Genomic DNA, 18,003 nt, shown 5'->3' with positions numbered 1-18,003 from the left:
ACACAGTCAGATCATAGGACGGTATCATACTTCCTTGGTCGGAAAAGAATGTTAGCAGATGGCTTTCTGTGAGTGCCATTCAGCTTCTGAACAACAAAGGTGACTCTGGAGATAAAGGTGTTGAACATAGCCTACACTGTTGTAGCCTATTAAGAGGCTGAGCTCAAGTTACCCTGTTTGCTTTATCCTTGGATCTTTCCAGACATGTTTGAAAGCCGAGATAAACACCATCACCAGACGTATAATCATAGAATGTTTAAAAAAACTGACAAATGCCAAAAGGGCTAAAATTTGTTTTATGGCATCTGGAATGTCAACTTGAGTTATACAGTTTATTAGGATAAAATCCTGGTATAAATTTGGCTGTTGTATCAAATGGGAATTTTAATTTTGTCAGTCCTTTAGAGAAGAAGTGCTAAAATACAGTTCATCAGAAAGTTTGCAGGAATGTGGCGGGACTCCCGCACGGTCTTCAATGTCTTTACCCAATTATAGCCATCTTGAATCTTCACTAAAATAGAGAAAACGTTTCATAAAAGTGTTGGGCCAAGTATCTTTTTGAATTTTCCCAAAGAAAGGCCTTCTGGGAGAAATTGCTCTTCAATGCAATTCACAGTGAAGAGACATCCTTTCAAATATTTATTAGCATTTCTGCTTTTCCAGTGCATTTCCTCACATGTTAAAATGAAAACTGTCTAGTCCAGTGATTCATATGTGAAGTATTTTATCAAATCATGCTAGGGAGTCAGTGTAGGCCTTTTGACAGCCAGTTTGTATGAGGCATTCATACAATCAAGTGTTTTAATTTCACTTTAAAAGGGCATGGATGTTACCAGAGCAGTGGCTTGCAAGTAGCCCTGAGTAAAGGGTTGGGAGGCCATTGGAGAGTTTACTTTGGCTCAGTTCCACAGATGGTCAGCTACAGTTTTAGAGTCGGTTTTCCAATTGCATGGCTCTCTCCAGCGGCACAGTCTGCCAAGTCACACACACAGTTGGTTTTCGTGTTCTCCCAGGGTTTGGAGCTATTCATTTCTCTCTAAAGCCCAGACACGAAGGTGGAGGCCTATGGGAAGAGTGAGAAGTGCTATTAATAATTCATTTGAAAAGGGTTTCTATTTAGTTAAAGTATCAAGTAAGCAACCAAGATAGTATAGGATTAACTAACTGTAAAAAAATCTTTTGAGTATTTTAGTGGAGAATTAGTTTTATTTCTTTTAATGAGAGATGATACTTCAAAGTTAGATGACATTTTAGAGAACAAATAGTCTGTATATTGCTTGACAAGAAATATCTTTATAAATTTTTCAATTATAGTTGACATTCAACATTATTTTATACTAGAGGCACGAGGAGGTGCCCCGCCTGCCGCTGTGTGAGGAGGCACCCTACGGGGGGCCGGGACCTGCGTCTGACTCGCAGCGTCCCATGGCCCCCCTGCCTGTGTCTCTGTCTCTGCTCCGGGCCTCACCTGCGCGCACAACCTCCTCCTGTCTAGTCGTGACCCGTTAGGGAGTCCCGGCCTAATGTGCATATTACCTCTTTATATATATATATAGATTAGTTTCAGGTATATTGAATAGTGATTGAACAGTTATATAATTTACAAAGTGATCCCCCTGATAGTTCTAATATCCACTTGGCATTATATATAGCTACTAGAGGCCCGGTGCGCAAAATTCATGCATGGGTAGGGTCCCTGGGCTGATTGGGGCCTTCTGGCTGCTGGCCGGGGCCTCCCTTCATTCTGCACTGCCCCCTGTTGGTCAGTGCATGTCATAGTGAGCGATCGAACTCCTAGTCTCCTGGTCGAACTCCCAAGGGGGCACTTTGCATATTGGCCTTTTAAATATATAGATTACAATATATTCCGTATATTGTACTTTATATCCCCATGACTATTTTGTAACTACCGATTTGTACTTTTTCACCCAGCCACCTATCCTGCCTCCCATCTCGAAACTTTGTTCTCTGAATCTGTGGGTTTGTTTATTTTGTTCTTCAGATTTCACATATAAGTGAAATCATATGGTATTTGTCTTTCTCTGTATGACTTATTTCACTTAGCATAATACCCTCTAGATCCATTCATATTGTCCCAAATGGTAAGATTTCATTCTTTTTATGGCAGAGTAATATTCTATTGTATATGTATACCACATCTTCTTTATGCACTTGTCTATTTATGGACACTTGGGTTGCTTCCATATCTTGGATATTGTAAATAACGATGCCATGAACATAGGGGTGCTTATATCTTTTTAAATTAGTGTTTTGGATTTCTTTGTGTGTACAGGGTGGGGCAAAAGTAGTTTTATGTTGCTTGTATGGGAAATAATACAATAATTAACAAATAATAATATGAGGACAAACTCTGTTTCACATAAAGCTGTGAATCTATTTTTGTCCCACCCTGTGTACACAGAAGTGGAACTGCTGGGTGATAACCTAGTTTTATTTTTAATTTTTTTGAGGAACCTCCATACTGTTTTCCATGGTGGATGCACTAATCTGCAATCCCACCAACAGTGCATGAGGGTTCCCTTTTCTCCACATTCTCACCAACAGTTATTATGTTTTGAATTTTTGATGATAGCCACTCTGGCAGGTGTGAGGTGATATCTCATTGTGGTTTTAATTTTTATTTCTCTGTAGACTAGTGATCTTGATCATCTTTTCATATGTCTATTGGCCATCTGTATTTCCTCTTTGGAGAAGTGTCTATTCAGGTTCTCTGCCCATTTTTAAATTGGATTGTTTGCTTGTTTTGGTGTTGAATTGTATGAGTTCTTTATAAATTTTGGAGCCTGGTCAGCATGGCTCAGTGGTTGATTGTTGACCTATGAACCAAGTTCAATTCCTGGTCAGGGTATATGCTTGGGTTATGGGCTCGATCCCCAATAAGGGGCGTGCAGGAGGCTACCAGTCAATGATTGTCTCATCGTTGATGTTTCTATCTCTTCTTCTCCCTTCCTCTCTGAAATCAATAAAAATATCTTAAAAATTTTTTTGATATTAACCTCTTATCAGATGTATCATTGGTGAGTATATTCTTCTATTCAGTGAGTTGTCATTTTGTTTTGTTGATGGTTTCCTTTGCTGTGCAAAAAGTTCAATGTAGCCAGCCCAGCGTGGCTCAGTGGTTGAGCATTGACCTCCGAACCTGGAGGCTACAGTTCGATTTCCTGGTTAGGGCACATGCCTGGGTTATGGGCTCGGTCCCCAGTGTGGGGCATGCAGGAGGCAGCCAATCAATGATTCTCTCTCATCACTGATGTTTCTGGCTCTCTCTCCCTCTCCCTACCTCTCTGAAATCAATAAAAAAAAAAAAAAAATAAAAAGTTCAATGTAGTACCATTTTTTACTTTGTCTCATAAAAGATATCTTTAAAAAATTTTGTCAACATTTATATGGTGAGATATATGGTGAGATAAACTGGGGAAGTATTCTTTTTCAGTGCTTTACTTGTATATAAGGACACTAGGTCTCCTAAACTCATTATTGAGGTCCCATGATTTTAGAAAGAAAACAATATTTAATAAGAAATAAAGTAATTGCTGACTCAGAACTTATGATTTTGCTTTATATTCCCCTCCTTCACAACAGGTGAGATGGTACACAGGATGCATAAGATTGACTCATTTGGCACTTCCAGCTGGGCTTTCTCTAAGAAAGTCGCTAGTTATTTACCCTGGGCCTCTCACTTCTGGTAGCCTTTATTATTATTTTTTTTAAGTTTAAAAATAATAGTAATAGAATTTTGAAAAACAAAGTTCAGTTTCACAAAACCATTGGGGTGGAGGTATTTTTCATTCTTGCTTTAATAACATAAATATTTTACAAAGCTATAATTGCAGTATAAACTTTTGTGCTTATTTAAAACTTGAAATTGTATCACAATTTTTTATGTTGTTAAGTTTTCAAAAGTTATTTTGAGTTTATTTTGATTGTTTAATGTTCTGTTGAAATGATGAACTATAATTTGTCAGCCCCACATATTATTAAATCTTGAGGTTGATTTTGATTATTGGTGTATCTGGCAGTATAGCCAGGAACATCTTGTTGGTTCAACTTTATTCTTCTGTTGAAATTAGGGTAAAAAAAATTAAATTATTTTTACAGTACTTGATATGTCTTGTTAACTTTTAAAATAAAGTATTTTTGATTTGGCTTTTAGAATTTGGGGACCATTGCTAAAGTTACTAAATGGAGAATTTAAAGTTATCTATAATAATAAAAGGATAACATGCTAATTAGACCAGATGTCTTCCAGACATCCTTCCTGACGAAGCCGGGGCCAGGGGGGAAGCCAGCCGGGGTCCTGGGTTCCTGCGGGCGACCCAGGGGAAGCCAGCCTGGGTTCCGGGTGCCTGCCGGCAGCTGGAAGAGGGAAGCCCAGGACCTGGCTGCCGGAGGGAAGCCGGTGCCAGCAGCCAGGGGAAGGCCTACTCTTGCATTTTTTGTGTATCGGGCCTCGAAGCATAAAAATACTTCTAACTGAGGAATATCTCTCCAGGTTCTGGTTGGCAGTGGTAAGAATAGCTACTTGCGAGCAAAAACCTATGTGTTAGGTGCTTTATATGCTTTATTGTCTATTGGCATTGCAGTATTAATTAAATTGGGTAAAATAGCTATCAGAACCAGAATAGTATACTTGAGCCTAAATTAGTGCACTAAAAATAAATTTGGTATCTTAGCCATAGGATTTGGTTTATTAAATTGTAGGCTAGGCAACAAGTTTTCAAACCACAGAGTACCATAACTTCTTTTTTTCTAGTGTTAATGGAACAGTGTTATTCAGACTGATGGTTCCATTTGTAAACTGAATCATGCCTTGCTTGGCTTTTGAATGTCTGCTAATAAAATGCCTTAATTGTGGGTCAGTGAAGCCAAACTAATTGCTTGTTAGGCACTTGGATTGCCTTTTTAATTTGCTGTATAATGCAGTCTCTACCAGAAGTACACAATATATCGTTATCTAAATAAAACTCATTAAAATCATCTCACATACAACAGAATGTTTGATGTTTTGTCCATAATCTTGCAAATAAGAGAAAATTGAGTGGCATTACAGAGACTTCTAATTTACAAGTACTCTTTTTTAAGTGCCTTTGTTTCCATTTTGGAATTTATACATAAAATGACTGCTATGGTTTATGTCAGTGTGATAGTTTTCTGTAAAAAAGACATCTCTGCTGTTTTTCTTAATTCACAAAACAGCAATTAGAGGGGTAACCTCTACAATTTAGGGAACAATTGTTTATTGGTTGGTAAGATGTTTAGCACTAAAATACTGGTTTTCTCTCATTTTCTCTGGATTGACAGGCAGCTTTATAGAGGACGTTCTTTAGATTCTGCTTACTAATTCCATTCATTTAACAGCCACTGAGTGCTAGGAACTGTTGTAGGTGTTGGGGTTACCCAATGTTCTTTTTAAAAAAAAAATATGATAAATATTTAGCCATAGAGAAAAATTGTTGAAATGAATCCTAAGAGCTTTTAAAATGATTTTTAAAACAGAGTAATTTGATTAAGAAACTAAAATATTTAATAGATGCCTGTGTTTTGTTTTTTTAATATAAATTAATTCATTACCTTTCTTTTTGTAGGTTATTTCTTATGAGAGTCATGGATATTCCCTATCTAAACTTGGAAGGACCAGACTGTAAGTGAAATTTTATTTTCTTATGCATCTGCACATTTAAGTATGTGGTCTGGAAGGAATAACAGGAAAAGTATGACTGAAGAAAGAGCTTTATTCACTTAAAAATAGGCAGTGATTTTTGTGGTTGATATGGATAGTATGCTTAAGGTAATGGTACCCTTGAGCCTTGATTAACTCATCTTTTTACTTACATTTTCCAGTTTATGCGTAAGTTGAATTAAAAATACATCACCATAATTTTGTTTCACTCAGAACTCTAAATTTATAATTTCTTATAAATGCATAGTAGATTTTAAGATGTGTTATCTATATCAGTAACAGTAAGTTCTCTATTTTCTAATTATTGGAGTACTGTATATTTAAGTTTAGTAGGTGATTTTGTTATTATTGAAAACCTTGGAAAGCTAATATATTTGGGAGGTGGTTGCTTCTTCTGATTAATCTGTACTTTATCTACATTGCCCCATTCTTCTTTTCCAAGCCTTTGGATGTTGGTCTTAATATATACTACAGGGATCTAGGAATGGTAAACTATACTTGATGATAATCATTGCAATGATATTGATTTGAGGACATACTGTTGCACTCCATATTAGTTTTACATTGTAATCTGTCATTCTCATAAAAGTTCTGCAAGGTAAATATCGTCATTCCCAATTTAAAACTAGGATTGGTCAGAGTGGTTAGTTCTCTTGCTTGGAGTTGCACAGTTCAGTGGTGGGTCTGGTATTAAAACACAAAATTTTGACTTAGGACTGCCTTTACTTAAACACAATTAGCCCATTTAATTTGAACAGTGTGGTGTGTGTTTTAGCTAATAAACATGTGGACAACTAGATTAAAAGGAGAAAGTTAAAATGTTTAGTGAAACTTCTCAAACTGAGCAGCTGTTTGTTTGTTTTTCTTTAAATAATTTTCACAGGAACTTCATGAGCAAAGATGTTTCTGCATAGAATTTTTATTATTGTGGGTTCTATAAAATATCAGAGCCTGATGTCTAGGTTAAGATGGCAGAGTACTGCCATTCCTAAGGATGCTTTTAGGAGTTGTCTGGTAAACAGGAGGCATTCATAATAATTCCCCAAGTTAGTGTGGACTTAGAGAATCCTTGGAGTATAGTTCACTTTCCAGCCATCAGCCTTTTATCAAAAATTTGTCTTGTAGTACAACCTAAACGTGATCATGTTCTCCATGTGACATTCCCCAAAGAATGGAAAACCAGTGACCTTTACCAGCTTTTTAGTGCCTTTGGTAAGTAACTCACAAGTATATATGTCCTTTTAACACTTTGCTCTTCTTTTGTTCAAGGTGATCAGAGGTATTCAGGGGCATAAAATAATATTAATATGTAAGGCTTTAATCTGACTTAAGGAATTTTTGGGAGTTTGGCATACTGCTATCTTTGTGCTAATATGATCTGAGGAACTTTTTTTTTTTAAGTCCAGATTTATTTTTTAATCCTCACCTGAGGACATGTATAATTGATTTTAGAGAGAGAAGAAAAGGAGAGGGAGAAAGAGAGAAACATCAATGTGAGAGCAAAACATGGATTGGTGAAACATCAATTGGTTGTCTTCTTTTTTTTAAATATATTTTTTTTATTGATTTTTTACAGAGAGGAAGAGAGAGGGATAGAGAGTTAGAAACATCGATGAGAGAGAATCATCGATCAGCTGCCTCTTGCACACCCCCTACTGGGATGTGCCCGCAACCAAGGTACATGCCCTTGACCGGAATCGAACCTGGGACCCTTGAGTCCGCAGGCCGACGCTCTATCCACTGAGCCAAACCGGTTTCGGCAATTGGTTGCCTTCTTTAGGCACTACTAGGATTGAACTGGCAACCTGGGTATGTGCCCTGACCTGTAATTGAACCTTCGACCTTTCGGTGTACGGCAAGCATGCCTCGTTTACTTGCATCATATGTGATGATGCTCCAACTAAACTGAGCCACACCGGCCAGGGCGATCTGAGGAACTTTTAATAGCACCCCACAATAGAGATATATTATTAATTCATGAAAAGCAAGATATGATTACTATGACTTCCCTTCCTGCTGACCATGGAAAATAAATCTAGGCTTATGATAAATCATTTTTAAGATTAAGGACAGCCGATCATTCACTGTTTGACATTGAACATTCCAAGCAGATGAACACAGATGTTTGAGAGGACCAAGATATGTGATATGTGTCAGGTAGGGCAGCTTTTCTTTTTCCTTTTTATCAAGTCAGGGGATTAGGTTAAATTGAGCAGTCTTCTGATTAGGGTTTATAAAGATAAGTCTTCAGCAATGTCTTCACCCATCTTTTTTTTTTTTAAAATAAATTAAGTATTTAGGCTATTCTCTTTGGATATTCTTGAATAAAGTGAAGGCAGCAAAAACCTAAATGTCCAATAATAAGAACATTTAGTAAATGTTTATCTATCTCAATAGACTAGTATGTAGCCATTCCTCTCTAATAAAATGGTAATATGCAAATTAACCATCACTCTGCTACATAAGCCACGCCCACCAGCCAAGCCACGCCCACCAGCCAATCAGGGCGAGCATGCAAATTAACCCCAATCCAAGATGGCTACAGCCACAGAGAGAAAGGTTTCCCAGGTAACAGAGGAAGCCAAGCTTTCCATAGCCGTTGCAGGCCTAAGCCTCCACTCAAGCTACAAAGTTTCAATTATAGAAGGTAAACAAATTCAAATAAATGGCGGCAGAATGGAGCTTGAGAGAGCAGGCCAGGGTTGCCGGCGGCAACAGGGGAAGCAAAGCTTTCCGCACACCCTGGCCGGGCTCACCTGCTTAAGGCTACAAAGTTTCAATTGTAGAAGGTGAATTAACTGCCACAGAAATGGCTGCTGCCCCAGTCTACAAAGTTTCAATTGTAGAAGGAAAATAAATTCCAGATACCAGGGCCTCCCCTTGGGTTGCCAGGGGGCGTGGCTGGCCTGCAAACCACCACAGGCCCCTCGCTCAGGCCGCCCCACACCCCAAGGGAACCCCCACCCTTATCTGTGACACCCTTCAGGGCAAACCAGCTGGCCCCCACCCGTGCACCAGGCCTCTATCCTATTTAATAAAAGAGTAATATACAGATTGATCATCACTGCAACACACAATATAGCTGCCCCCATGTGGTCAAAGATCCTGCCCCTAATGGACACAAGATGGCCACTACAAGATGGCCAGCAGGAGAGGGCAGTTGGGAGGCACCTGGCCTGCAAGGGAGGGCAGTTGGAGGTGATCAACCCTGCAGGAGAGGGCAGTTAGGGGTGACCAGGCTGGCAGAGGAGGGAAGTTGGGGCAAACAGGCTGGCAGGGGAGCAGTTAAGCATCAACCAGGCTGGCAGCGGAGTGGTTAGGGGGTGATCAGGCTGGCAGGCAGAAGCGGTTAGGGGCAATCAAGAAGGCAGGCAGGCAAGCAGTTGGGAGCCAGCAGTCCTGGATTGTGAGAGGGCCTAAACGGGCAGTCGGACATCCTTCCAGGAATCCCAGATTGGAGAGGGTACAGGCTGGGCTGAGGGACAACCCCCCGCCGTGCATGAATTTCGTGCACCGGGCTTATAGTTTAAAAATGTTTGAAAAGCCCATTGGCATGGCTCAATGGTTGAGCATAGACCTATGAACTAGGAAGTCAGGGTTCAATTCCAGGTCAGGGCACATCCCCTGGTTATGGGCTTGATTCCCAGTGCAGGGCATGCAGGAGGCAGCCCATCAATGATTTTCTCTCATCATTGATGTTTCTATCTCTCTCTCCCTCTCCTTTCCTCTCTGAAATGAATGAAAATATATTTAAAAAAACAAAAAATATTGCAAGTTTATTAAAAGATGATAAAGTAATTATATATTTTAGCATTTAGAATAAAAAGCAGATACAAAGTAGGATTCCTGTGTAACTAAAATTACTTTTTTTACAAACTTCGTATAGAAACTGGATTGAAAAGAAACATCATACTAGCATCACTGAATGTTTTAGATAGATTTTTTTCTTTATGCTTTCTGTATTTTCTAAAGTATATATTAGCTTTTTAAGTAAAACCTTTACACACTTAAACTTTAGAAAAGTAATTGAAAGCAGGCATATTTTCGGAAAGTTATCCTAATCTTTGCAGATAGTCTACATGTCTTCTAAAATTCTAATTCTGCTTTTAAACTTAAACACAGGTATAGAAATGCAGTGAATTTCACAGCTCAATTCTTTTGAAAGCTTTTGATGTTGTTTCTCATCTTTTATTGTTACGTTCTTATCCCTGTATGGTCAAACTTTAATTGGCTAAATTAAGTAGAAAGCTCTGAGTAAATGAAAAAAATTTTTTTAATTAAAGAAAATTACTTTGTGATATTGGACAAGTAACCCCTCTGTATCTTTGTTTCCTCATCGGAACTGATGATGATGGTGATGATGATAAAATAATAATAATGTCACCCATTTCATAGACATGTCACGAAGATTAAATGAGCTAATCCATGGAAGGCATTTACAATAGTATGTGGCATATAGTAACTACTTAATAAATGTTAGCTATTATTATTTATGACAAAGACAGCATACTGGATAGAGAGGCAACAAAATAATAGTAAGTGACTTTCTAATTAAGTCATTATGGCACCTCATTGTGCAGCAGGAAGTGGGAGTTTTATCCTATGATAGTAAAATAAACTAATTTCCTAGCCTTCGAAAATTTAGTTGGAATTAAAATAGTTTTTCATTGCTAAATTCCAGTGTGTTTACCCTTTTTTGTTATTGTTGTTAATCCTTACCCAAGGATATTTTTCCGTTGATTTTTAGAGAGAGTGGGAGGGGAAGAGACACAGAGAGAGAAACATAAATGGTTGCCTCCAGCACGCATCTCGACCAGGCTCGAGGATTGAGCCTGCAACCCAGGTTTGTGCCTGGGGATCATGCCCTTGACTGGAATCAAGCCCGAGAACTTTCAGTCTGACTGAGCCAAACTGGCTAGGGCTGTTTACCCTTTTTTTAAAAAATTTCAGTTTTCTGTATTTTTTAAAAAGAGTTGTAGCAGAATAATTAGATCTCTGATTTTCTCTTCAGTTTTCTGCAACTTCCTAGTCCATTCCTCTTTCCTTCTCCTCAGTGCTCTCCTATATTCCATTCTGTTTACGCGTAGCCATTTTTGAGGATTAGTCTCTGTGTGAAAATCATTTTGTTTTATTATACTGCTTTCTGCCCCTCTCGGTGTTTTTTTTCCTCTGTTAGACTGTCTTGGTTTTCTCTCTCTGACACCTTCTTTTCTTTTCCCTTCATTTTGTTACCTGTTTTCTTTACTTGTCTTGAGATCAAATTGACTTTTTCTTATTCTTTGCTACATTGATTCCCATTGGTAATTTTCAAAGTTTATGTCTCTGAAAAGAAATTGTTGTGTTTTTTAACTTACGTGGTCTCTGAATTTTGTTAGTGACCTTGATAGGATCAAAGTTTCCAGCTCTGGCAGGACACAAATCATGAAGGATATTTCTTTTGTTTATTAAAACAAAACTTTAAAGCTCCTTTTTTTTCTTCTTGGAAGTTTTAACTGAAGTAACTGCTGTGGTAGATTTATGATTACCTTTTAATAGTGATGAGATTTTGATTATATTTTAAACCACCTCATATTTCTCTAAATTAACACATATACTGAAATATAACAGAGATAAATGAAATCTAATAGCTATCTAAATGGTCAAGTGTTCACTTTACGTTTAATACAATATTACAGGAAACATTCAGGTATCATGGATTGATGACACGTCAGCATTTGTTTCTCTCAGTCAGCCTGAGCAAGTACAAATTGGTAAGTGTTTTGGACATTGTTTTGTTTATTAAAGTGGAAGCTTGCCCCCCACCCCCCTAGTGGGTTCAGTCAGCTGATTCACAAGCATTGAAGCCTGGAATGTTTTGAGATTGTCTATAAAATAAAGAAAATAATTAGTGAGTCATGTTTACAAAAGAAAGCAAGACAAATTTATTGATTCATTACACACACTACATAATATCTTTTTTTTACTTACCTCCATTCTGTTCCTTTCCCATTGTATTTTTTTTTCCTAAAATGAGTTGCAGATTTACTTGTAGGTTAGAAGTAGCAAATTGAGAGGAATGGGAAACACCAAAAAATGATACCTATATTGACCCTTTGATCTCTAGTTTTCCCATGTATTTATAAATTTTTGTGATCTATTTATTCCATTACTTGTATAAAATATTGTTTTAGAAGCAAATAAACTGAAAGCTATGTTGTTTGCTTAAAAATTTTTTTCTTTTATTGATTTTTTTTTTTAAGAGAGAGAGAGAAGGGAGAGGGGGAGATGGAAAGAAACATCTGTTGGCTGCCTCCTGCATGCCCCCTGCTGGGGATCGAGACAGCAACTGGGGATTCAAACCTGTGACCTCCTGGTACATGGGTTGACACTCAACCACTGAGCCACACTGGCCGTGCTATGTTGTTTGCTTTTAAAATAGGGTTATAAAAAGATTGAGTATCACATCTCTAGTTGAACCCTAAATAATTTTGATATTAACCATCACAAAACACTTCATTTTCTTAGGATGAACAGTTATTGAATAAAATATTGAAAAAAATATGTAGTGTTAAGCTACTTATTCAAATAGACTTCAAGTTTCTTGCTGCTTAATAATGTAAAAGGTATGAAATTTTTAAGTGATATATCTAGTTTTTTTCTTTTTATTTAACAAAAGTGTCACATACTGCCCTGACCGGTTTGGCTCAGTGGATAGAGCGTCGGCCTGCGGACTGAAAGGTCCCAGGTTCGATTCCGGTCAAGGGCATGTGCCTTGGTTGCAGGCACATCCCCAGTGGGGAGTGTGCAGGAGGCAGCTGATCGGTGTTTCTCTCTCATCGATGTTTCTAACTGTCTATTCCTCTCTGTAAAAAATCAATAAAATATATATTAAAAAAAAAAGTGTCACATACTAAAACTAACAATTTTGATAATGTAACTATAAGAGTAATTATATATGAAAACAACTACAAACATACAGACCAGAGTATTTTGATATTTTTAAATATTATATGGCCATACAGGCCGTTATAGAGATGAAAACCTTAGGTTCTGCATCATATTTTGTTGTACTACCTATAGTTGTGTGACCTTGGGCAAGTTATTTAACCTTGATAGATAAGCTGCTTCTCTCCATAAATTGAGGATGATAGCATGGACTTCTTAGGGTTATTGTGCAGATTACATGAGCTCATGTACATAAAGCTTGACATAGCTTTGGACTTTTATTATGGTTATTAATAGTAGATTTCAATGTGAAATGTACTTCAGGAGCCCATGACACATCAGGAATAGCATCGGATGCAGGCTGTGAATGATGTTGCTTGTTAAAAGTTTTAATATTTGCTTATTTTTGTGATCCATTCCCTCATTATCCTTTGAAAGACAATTTAGGTAGAATCCAAAGGGGTTGGATTATTAGAGAACTAAAGATAAGTTCAAGCGGGAAGATAGGGATTCTGAGATTAAGACTGTAGTGAAACTTTAGTGTGGCTGAAAGAACATTGAACAAGAATTCCCGACCCGCCCGGCTAGTGTGGCTCAGTGGTTGAAGTTTGACCTATGAACCAGGAAGTCACAATTTGATTTCCAGTCAGGGCACGTGCCCGGATTTTGGGCTCAATCCCCATTGTGGGGTGTGCAAGAGGGAGCCAATCACTAATTTTCTCTCATCATTGATGTTTCTATCTCTGTTTTCCCTTCCTCTCTGAAATCAGTAAAAATATATTAAAAAAAAAAGAACTCTCTACCTCAAGTCTAGTCACACCTCCTCTGCTCAGTGTCACACTTCAGCACCCTCACTGTTCACACTTGGGTAACATTGAAGCCATGCAGTAGTGAGAAGGAGGTGCACAGTCTATGACTTCAGACTGACATGGGGACTAATTTTGCCTCTGCCACTTGTTAGCCATGCATCTTTGGGCAAGTTATGTAAATTCTCTAAGCCACAGGTTCCTCGTTTGAGAAATGGGGTTGATGACAGTTACTCTGTGAAATGAGGCTATGGAAATTAATTCCCTCCAAAGTACCTGCCGTTCCACAAGCAGTGCTTGACAAATGGAGGTAATTATTAAAATACTAGAGGTCCGGTGCACGAAATTCGTGCACTCGGGGGAGGGCCCCCCCCCCCCCTTAGCCCAGCCTGCACCCTCTCGCAGTTCAGGAGCCCTTGGGGGATGTCTGACTAACGGCGAGCGGGCCTAAGCTGTCAGTCGGACATCCTTAATGCTGCCAAAGAGGCGGGACCCTTGTGGGAGCACACTGACCACCAGGGGGCAGCTCCTGCATTAAGCGTCTGCCCCCTAGTGGTCAGAGCACATCATAGCGAGTCGTTCCGCCGTCAGGCCAAAACCAGCTCTCCCAACATCCCCTGAGGGGTCCCGGATTGCGAGAGGGTGCAGGCCAGGCTGAGGGGACCTACCGGTGCACAATTGGGGCCGGGGCAGGACATGGAGGTTGGCCAGTCGGGGAGGGACCGTGGGAGGGCTCTAGGGCGTGCCTGGCCCGTCTTGCTCAGTCCTAATCAGCTGGACACCAGCAGCAAGCTAACCTACTGGTCGGAGCATCTGCCCCCTGGTGGTCAGTGCACGTCATAGCGACTGGTTGACTGTCAGCCCTCTGGTGGTCAGTGCATTGTCATAGCGAGCAGTTGAGCGGCCTTAGCATATCATTAGCATATTACGCTTTGATTAGTTGAACGGACGACCCGACGACTGGACACTTAGCATATTAGGCTTTTATTATATAGAATCTGCTTGGCCTCTCTTGCTTTGTACAGTAAAAATGAGAGTGTGTAAAAGTGCATTGACATCTGTAAAACACTAATTAGTAGTATTTACTTGAAAATACAAGCATAATTCTTGTTTATGTGTATGGGGTGTCAAAGCTGCTTTTAATCTTCCCGTTATACCATATTTGATGTCCAATATTGATTTCTCCCTTACTTATTATTTGAAAGAGTCTTCAAACAGTAGCTTTTAAGCTCAGTATTTTAGTCAGTGACTTCGGAATCAGGTAGCCATAGAAGCACTCTAATTTGATTGTTTGCCTATGTGTGTTATTTCCCTGAGGGTAATATTGAGTCTACCTTATTCACCATTGAATCCTTCTCTAGTGCCTGGCACACACTGTGGCATGAATAAATAAATGTGTGTTTGAATGGGTAATATGGGGAATAGGCCAAGATGACATTGTGACCTTTTTACCCTTTTCCTCAGAGATTAAGAAGTAGAGATGCCTATTGTCTTTTGATATATGCAGCTTTACTAGTAAAGTGTAATTTTCCACTGTTGTCTCTCTTCTTACACAAGAGACAACTCTTAACATAAATACCTGACCATTTGCACATGCTGTGCCTGTGACCATAGTGTTCTTTGGCAGAAGCCATCTTTTACTCGACAATCACCGAGGTCCCTTTAGAGCCAGGCTGTGTCCTATTTCCCCCCTCATCTCAGCTTCAGTGTCCACTTCTCCGGATGTTTTCTCTGGCTCCATTTGAAGGGGAATGTACCCTGTTTTCTGTGTAGCCTGGCATCCTTCATTGACACACCTTGGTTTTCTTCCCTGATAGACTATAAACTGTTTTAGTGCAGGGACCATATTTCTTGTTCACCATCATGTTTTCAGGGCTTAGGATAGTATTGTCTGACATTAGTAAGTGTATGTTAAATATTTATTTATCTTAATACATGATATTCAAGGTATTATGACTTAAAAATGTGTTTTTGCATGTGACGGATATATCTACTGTCTCTGGTCTTTTGCTGTGATTTCTAAAATTATGCATATGTTTCATTGAAAGACAATTTAAAATATGTTCTTTATGGTAATAATTCTTATGTGCTACAAACCCTATTAATATAATCTTAAATTACTTATTCATTTTTGCAGAAATGGAGGACCTGTTAGATCAATATTGTAACATTGGAAAAATCATTAAATGCCTATTTATATAGCAAGCAGCTCATAATGGCTTCTTTGGCCCAGTTACAAGCTTTTTTTTTTTTTTTGTTAATCCTCACTTGAGGATATTTTTTCCATTGCTTTCAAGTGGAAGGGAAGTGGTGAGGGAGGGAGGGAGGGAGGGAGGGAAAGAGAGAGAGAGGCGGGGGGGGGGGGGAGAGGGAGAGAGGGTGAGAGAAACAGAGAAACATCGATGTGAGAGAGACACATTGACTGGCCACCTCCCGCATGAGCCCCTACCAGGGGTGGAGAGGGAATCCGCAACCCAGGAATGTGCCCTTGACAGGGAATCGAACCTTCGACCCTGAGGTGCACAGGCTGACACTCCAACCACTGGACAGTAGTGGGCGGGCACAAACAATTCTTTATTTACATTCACGGAGTTGCTTTTTAAGTGACACTTGTCCTTTTCTTTTGATATTACTGTCCTGAGTCTAATCCAGATTTTCAAAAATTTTATTTTCAACATTTTGAATATGAGAGCTCTCTTTTTCTAGGAATCCTTATCATACTATTTATTAAAACCTTTCTACTGAGTGCCATGTATTTTGATTCCTTTTTTTTTTTCCTGCTGCTGCTGTGAAGGTGAGGGTCCCTGGTGGCTTTGGGGTGTTCAGATAGTGATAACCCATACAAGCCATATAGTCAGCCTTCTTCCCCTCTCACTCTTCATATACGACAGTAGGTGGCCAAAATAAAAAAACAATTTCCCAGCCCTAGTTGGTTTGGCTCAATGGATAGAGCATCAGCCTGTGGAGTGAAGGGTCCTGGGTTCGATTCTGGTCAAGGGCACATGCCCTGGTTGTGTGCTCAATCCCCAGTAGGGGGCATGCAGGAGGCAACTGATGAGTGATTCTCTCTCATCATTGATATTTCTATCTTTCTCTCCCTTTTTGAAATCAATAAAAATACATTTAAAAAAAATAGACGGTAGGTGGCCAATATGGGATTTGATACATTGGAGAAGATAACTTAGCCTCCGCATTTGAGATTTTTTCCTCAAAGTAGTCAAATAAGAAATTACCTTAAATAAGAAGTCACATCTGAATAGCTCTTTCATATTTAATATTTTTAAATTTCTAACATAGTTTTGTTAAGTGGGGAAAGAGCTCAATATTTCAAAGTAAACTTTCTAGTCATACTCTCAATATATAGGCATTGTCTTGAGTGTCCTTGAATATAAGACATTTTCTCTCTGCCTATAGTTTTAATAGTATTAGCTTTCATTTATTTTGAAAGCTGGAGATTGGAGTTAGAAATCTAACAATTATTTTGTAAAGCCAGCCCAAATTCAACTAGTTATATAAATTCTTGAAATGCTGTTTTTAAGAGCTTGTTCAGGACGCTTTATTGGGGTTGGGCGGGGGGGGGGGGGCATAGAATCTTGGCTTCATTTCAGCCCAAAGTATGAATGTGCTTTTATTAAATCAGACTTTTAAAAGCATAGCTTTTGATTTCATTTAACAGATAAAAATTAGAGTTGTGGACATGACTCTTTTGAGGTGATTATTTAGCAATGTTTTGCTAAAAGGCTATTTGTAATTTTAAACTTTACCTGTGCCTTTTGTTATCCTTTTAATGTGTGCAAAATCTGTGGTGGTAACTGCTTTTCATTTGTGATATTAGTGATTTGTGTTGTCATTTTTTTCTGGGTCACTCTACCTAAGGATTACTGATTTTGTTGATTTTTTAAAAAACAGCTTCTGGTTTATTTTGTTTTTCTGTATTGTTTGCTGTACTGTCTACTTTGTTAGTTTTTGCATTAAAATTTTTTAAATTACTTTTCTTTTTTAAAGAGAGAAAAACATCAATTTGTTGTTCCACTTTTTAATGCAGTCATTGGTTGCTTCTTGTATGTGCTCTGACCGAGAATCAAACCCACAACTGTGGCATATTGGGATGACACTCTAACCAACTGAGCTCCCCAGCCAGGGCCTCTTATGTTTTTTATGTTTGGCTGGTATATCTTTCTCTTATTTACTGTTAGCCTATATGTGTATATAGCATATAGTTGTAGATAGCGTATAGTTGGGTCTTGCTTTTTTATTTATCCTAATGAGTGATTTTTAATTGGAGTATTTAGTCTATTGACATTTAATGTAATTATTTATATGATTTAGTCTATCATTAAAAATTTTTTTTTAAATATATTTTTATTGATTTCAGAGAGGGAGGGAGAGAAACATAGAAACATCAATGGTGAAAGAGAATCATTGATCGGCTGCCTCCTGCATGCCCCCTATTGGGGATCGAGCCAGCAACCCTGGCATGTGCCCTTGACCGGAACCGAACCTGGGACCCTTCAGTCCACAGGCTGACGCTCTATCCACTGAGCGAAACTGACTAGGGCCAAAAAAAAATTT

The 18,003-nt window shown here is 38.6% G+C and overlaps 1 protein-coding gene across 2 annotated transcripts in view; it reads left to right on the top strand.

The window, feature by feature from the left end:
* Positions 1–18,003, top strand: part of PARN (poly(A)-specific ribonuclease) — a 162,825-nt gene that overhangs the window by 50,942 nt on the left and 93,880 nt on the right. For both annotated transcript variants that reach the window (XM_079794305.1, XM_079794306.1), the window contains exons 19-21: positions 5,607–5,662; positions 6,827–6,913; positions 11,377–11,451. In XM_079794305.1, the coding sequence (XP_079650431.1) occupies positions 5,607–5,662; positions 6,827–6,913; positions 11,377–11,451 (218 nt within the window). The remainder of the gene's footprint in view (positions 1–5,606; positions 5,663–6,826; positions 6,914–11,376; positions 11,452–18,003) is intronic.

Source organism: Cnephaeus nilssonii (genome assembly GCF_951640355.1).
Source record: "Cnephaeus nilssonii genome assembly, chromosome: 2".
In the NCBI taxonomy this organism is placed as follows: domain Eukaryota; kingdom Metazoa; phylum Chordata; class Mammalia; order Chiroptera; family Vespertilionidae; genus Cnephaeus; species Cnephaeus nilssonii.
This window is presented reverse-complemented; position numbering and strand designations above follow the sequence as displayed.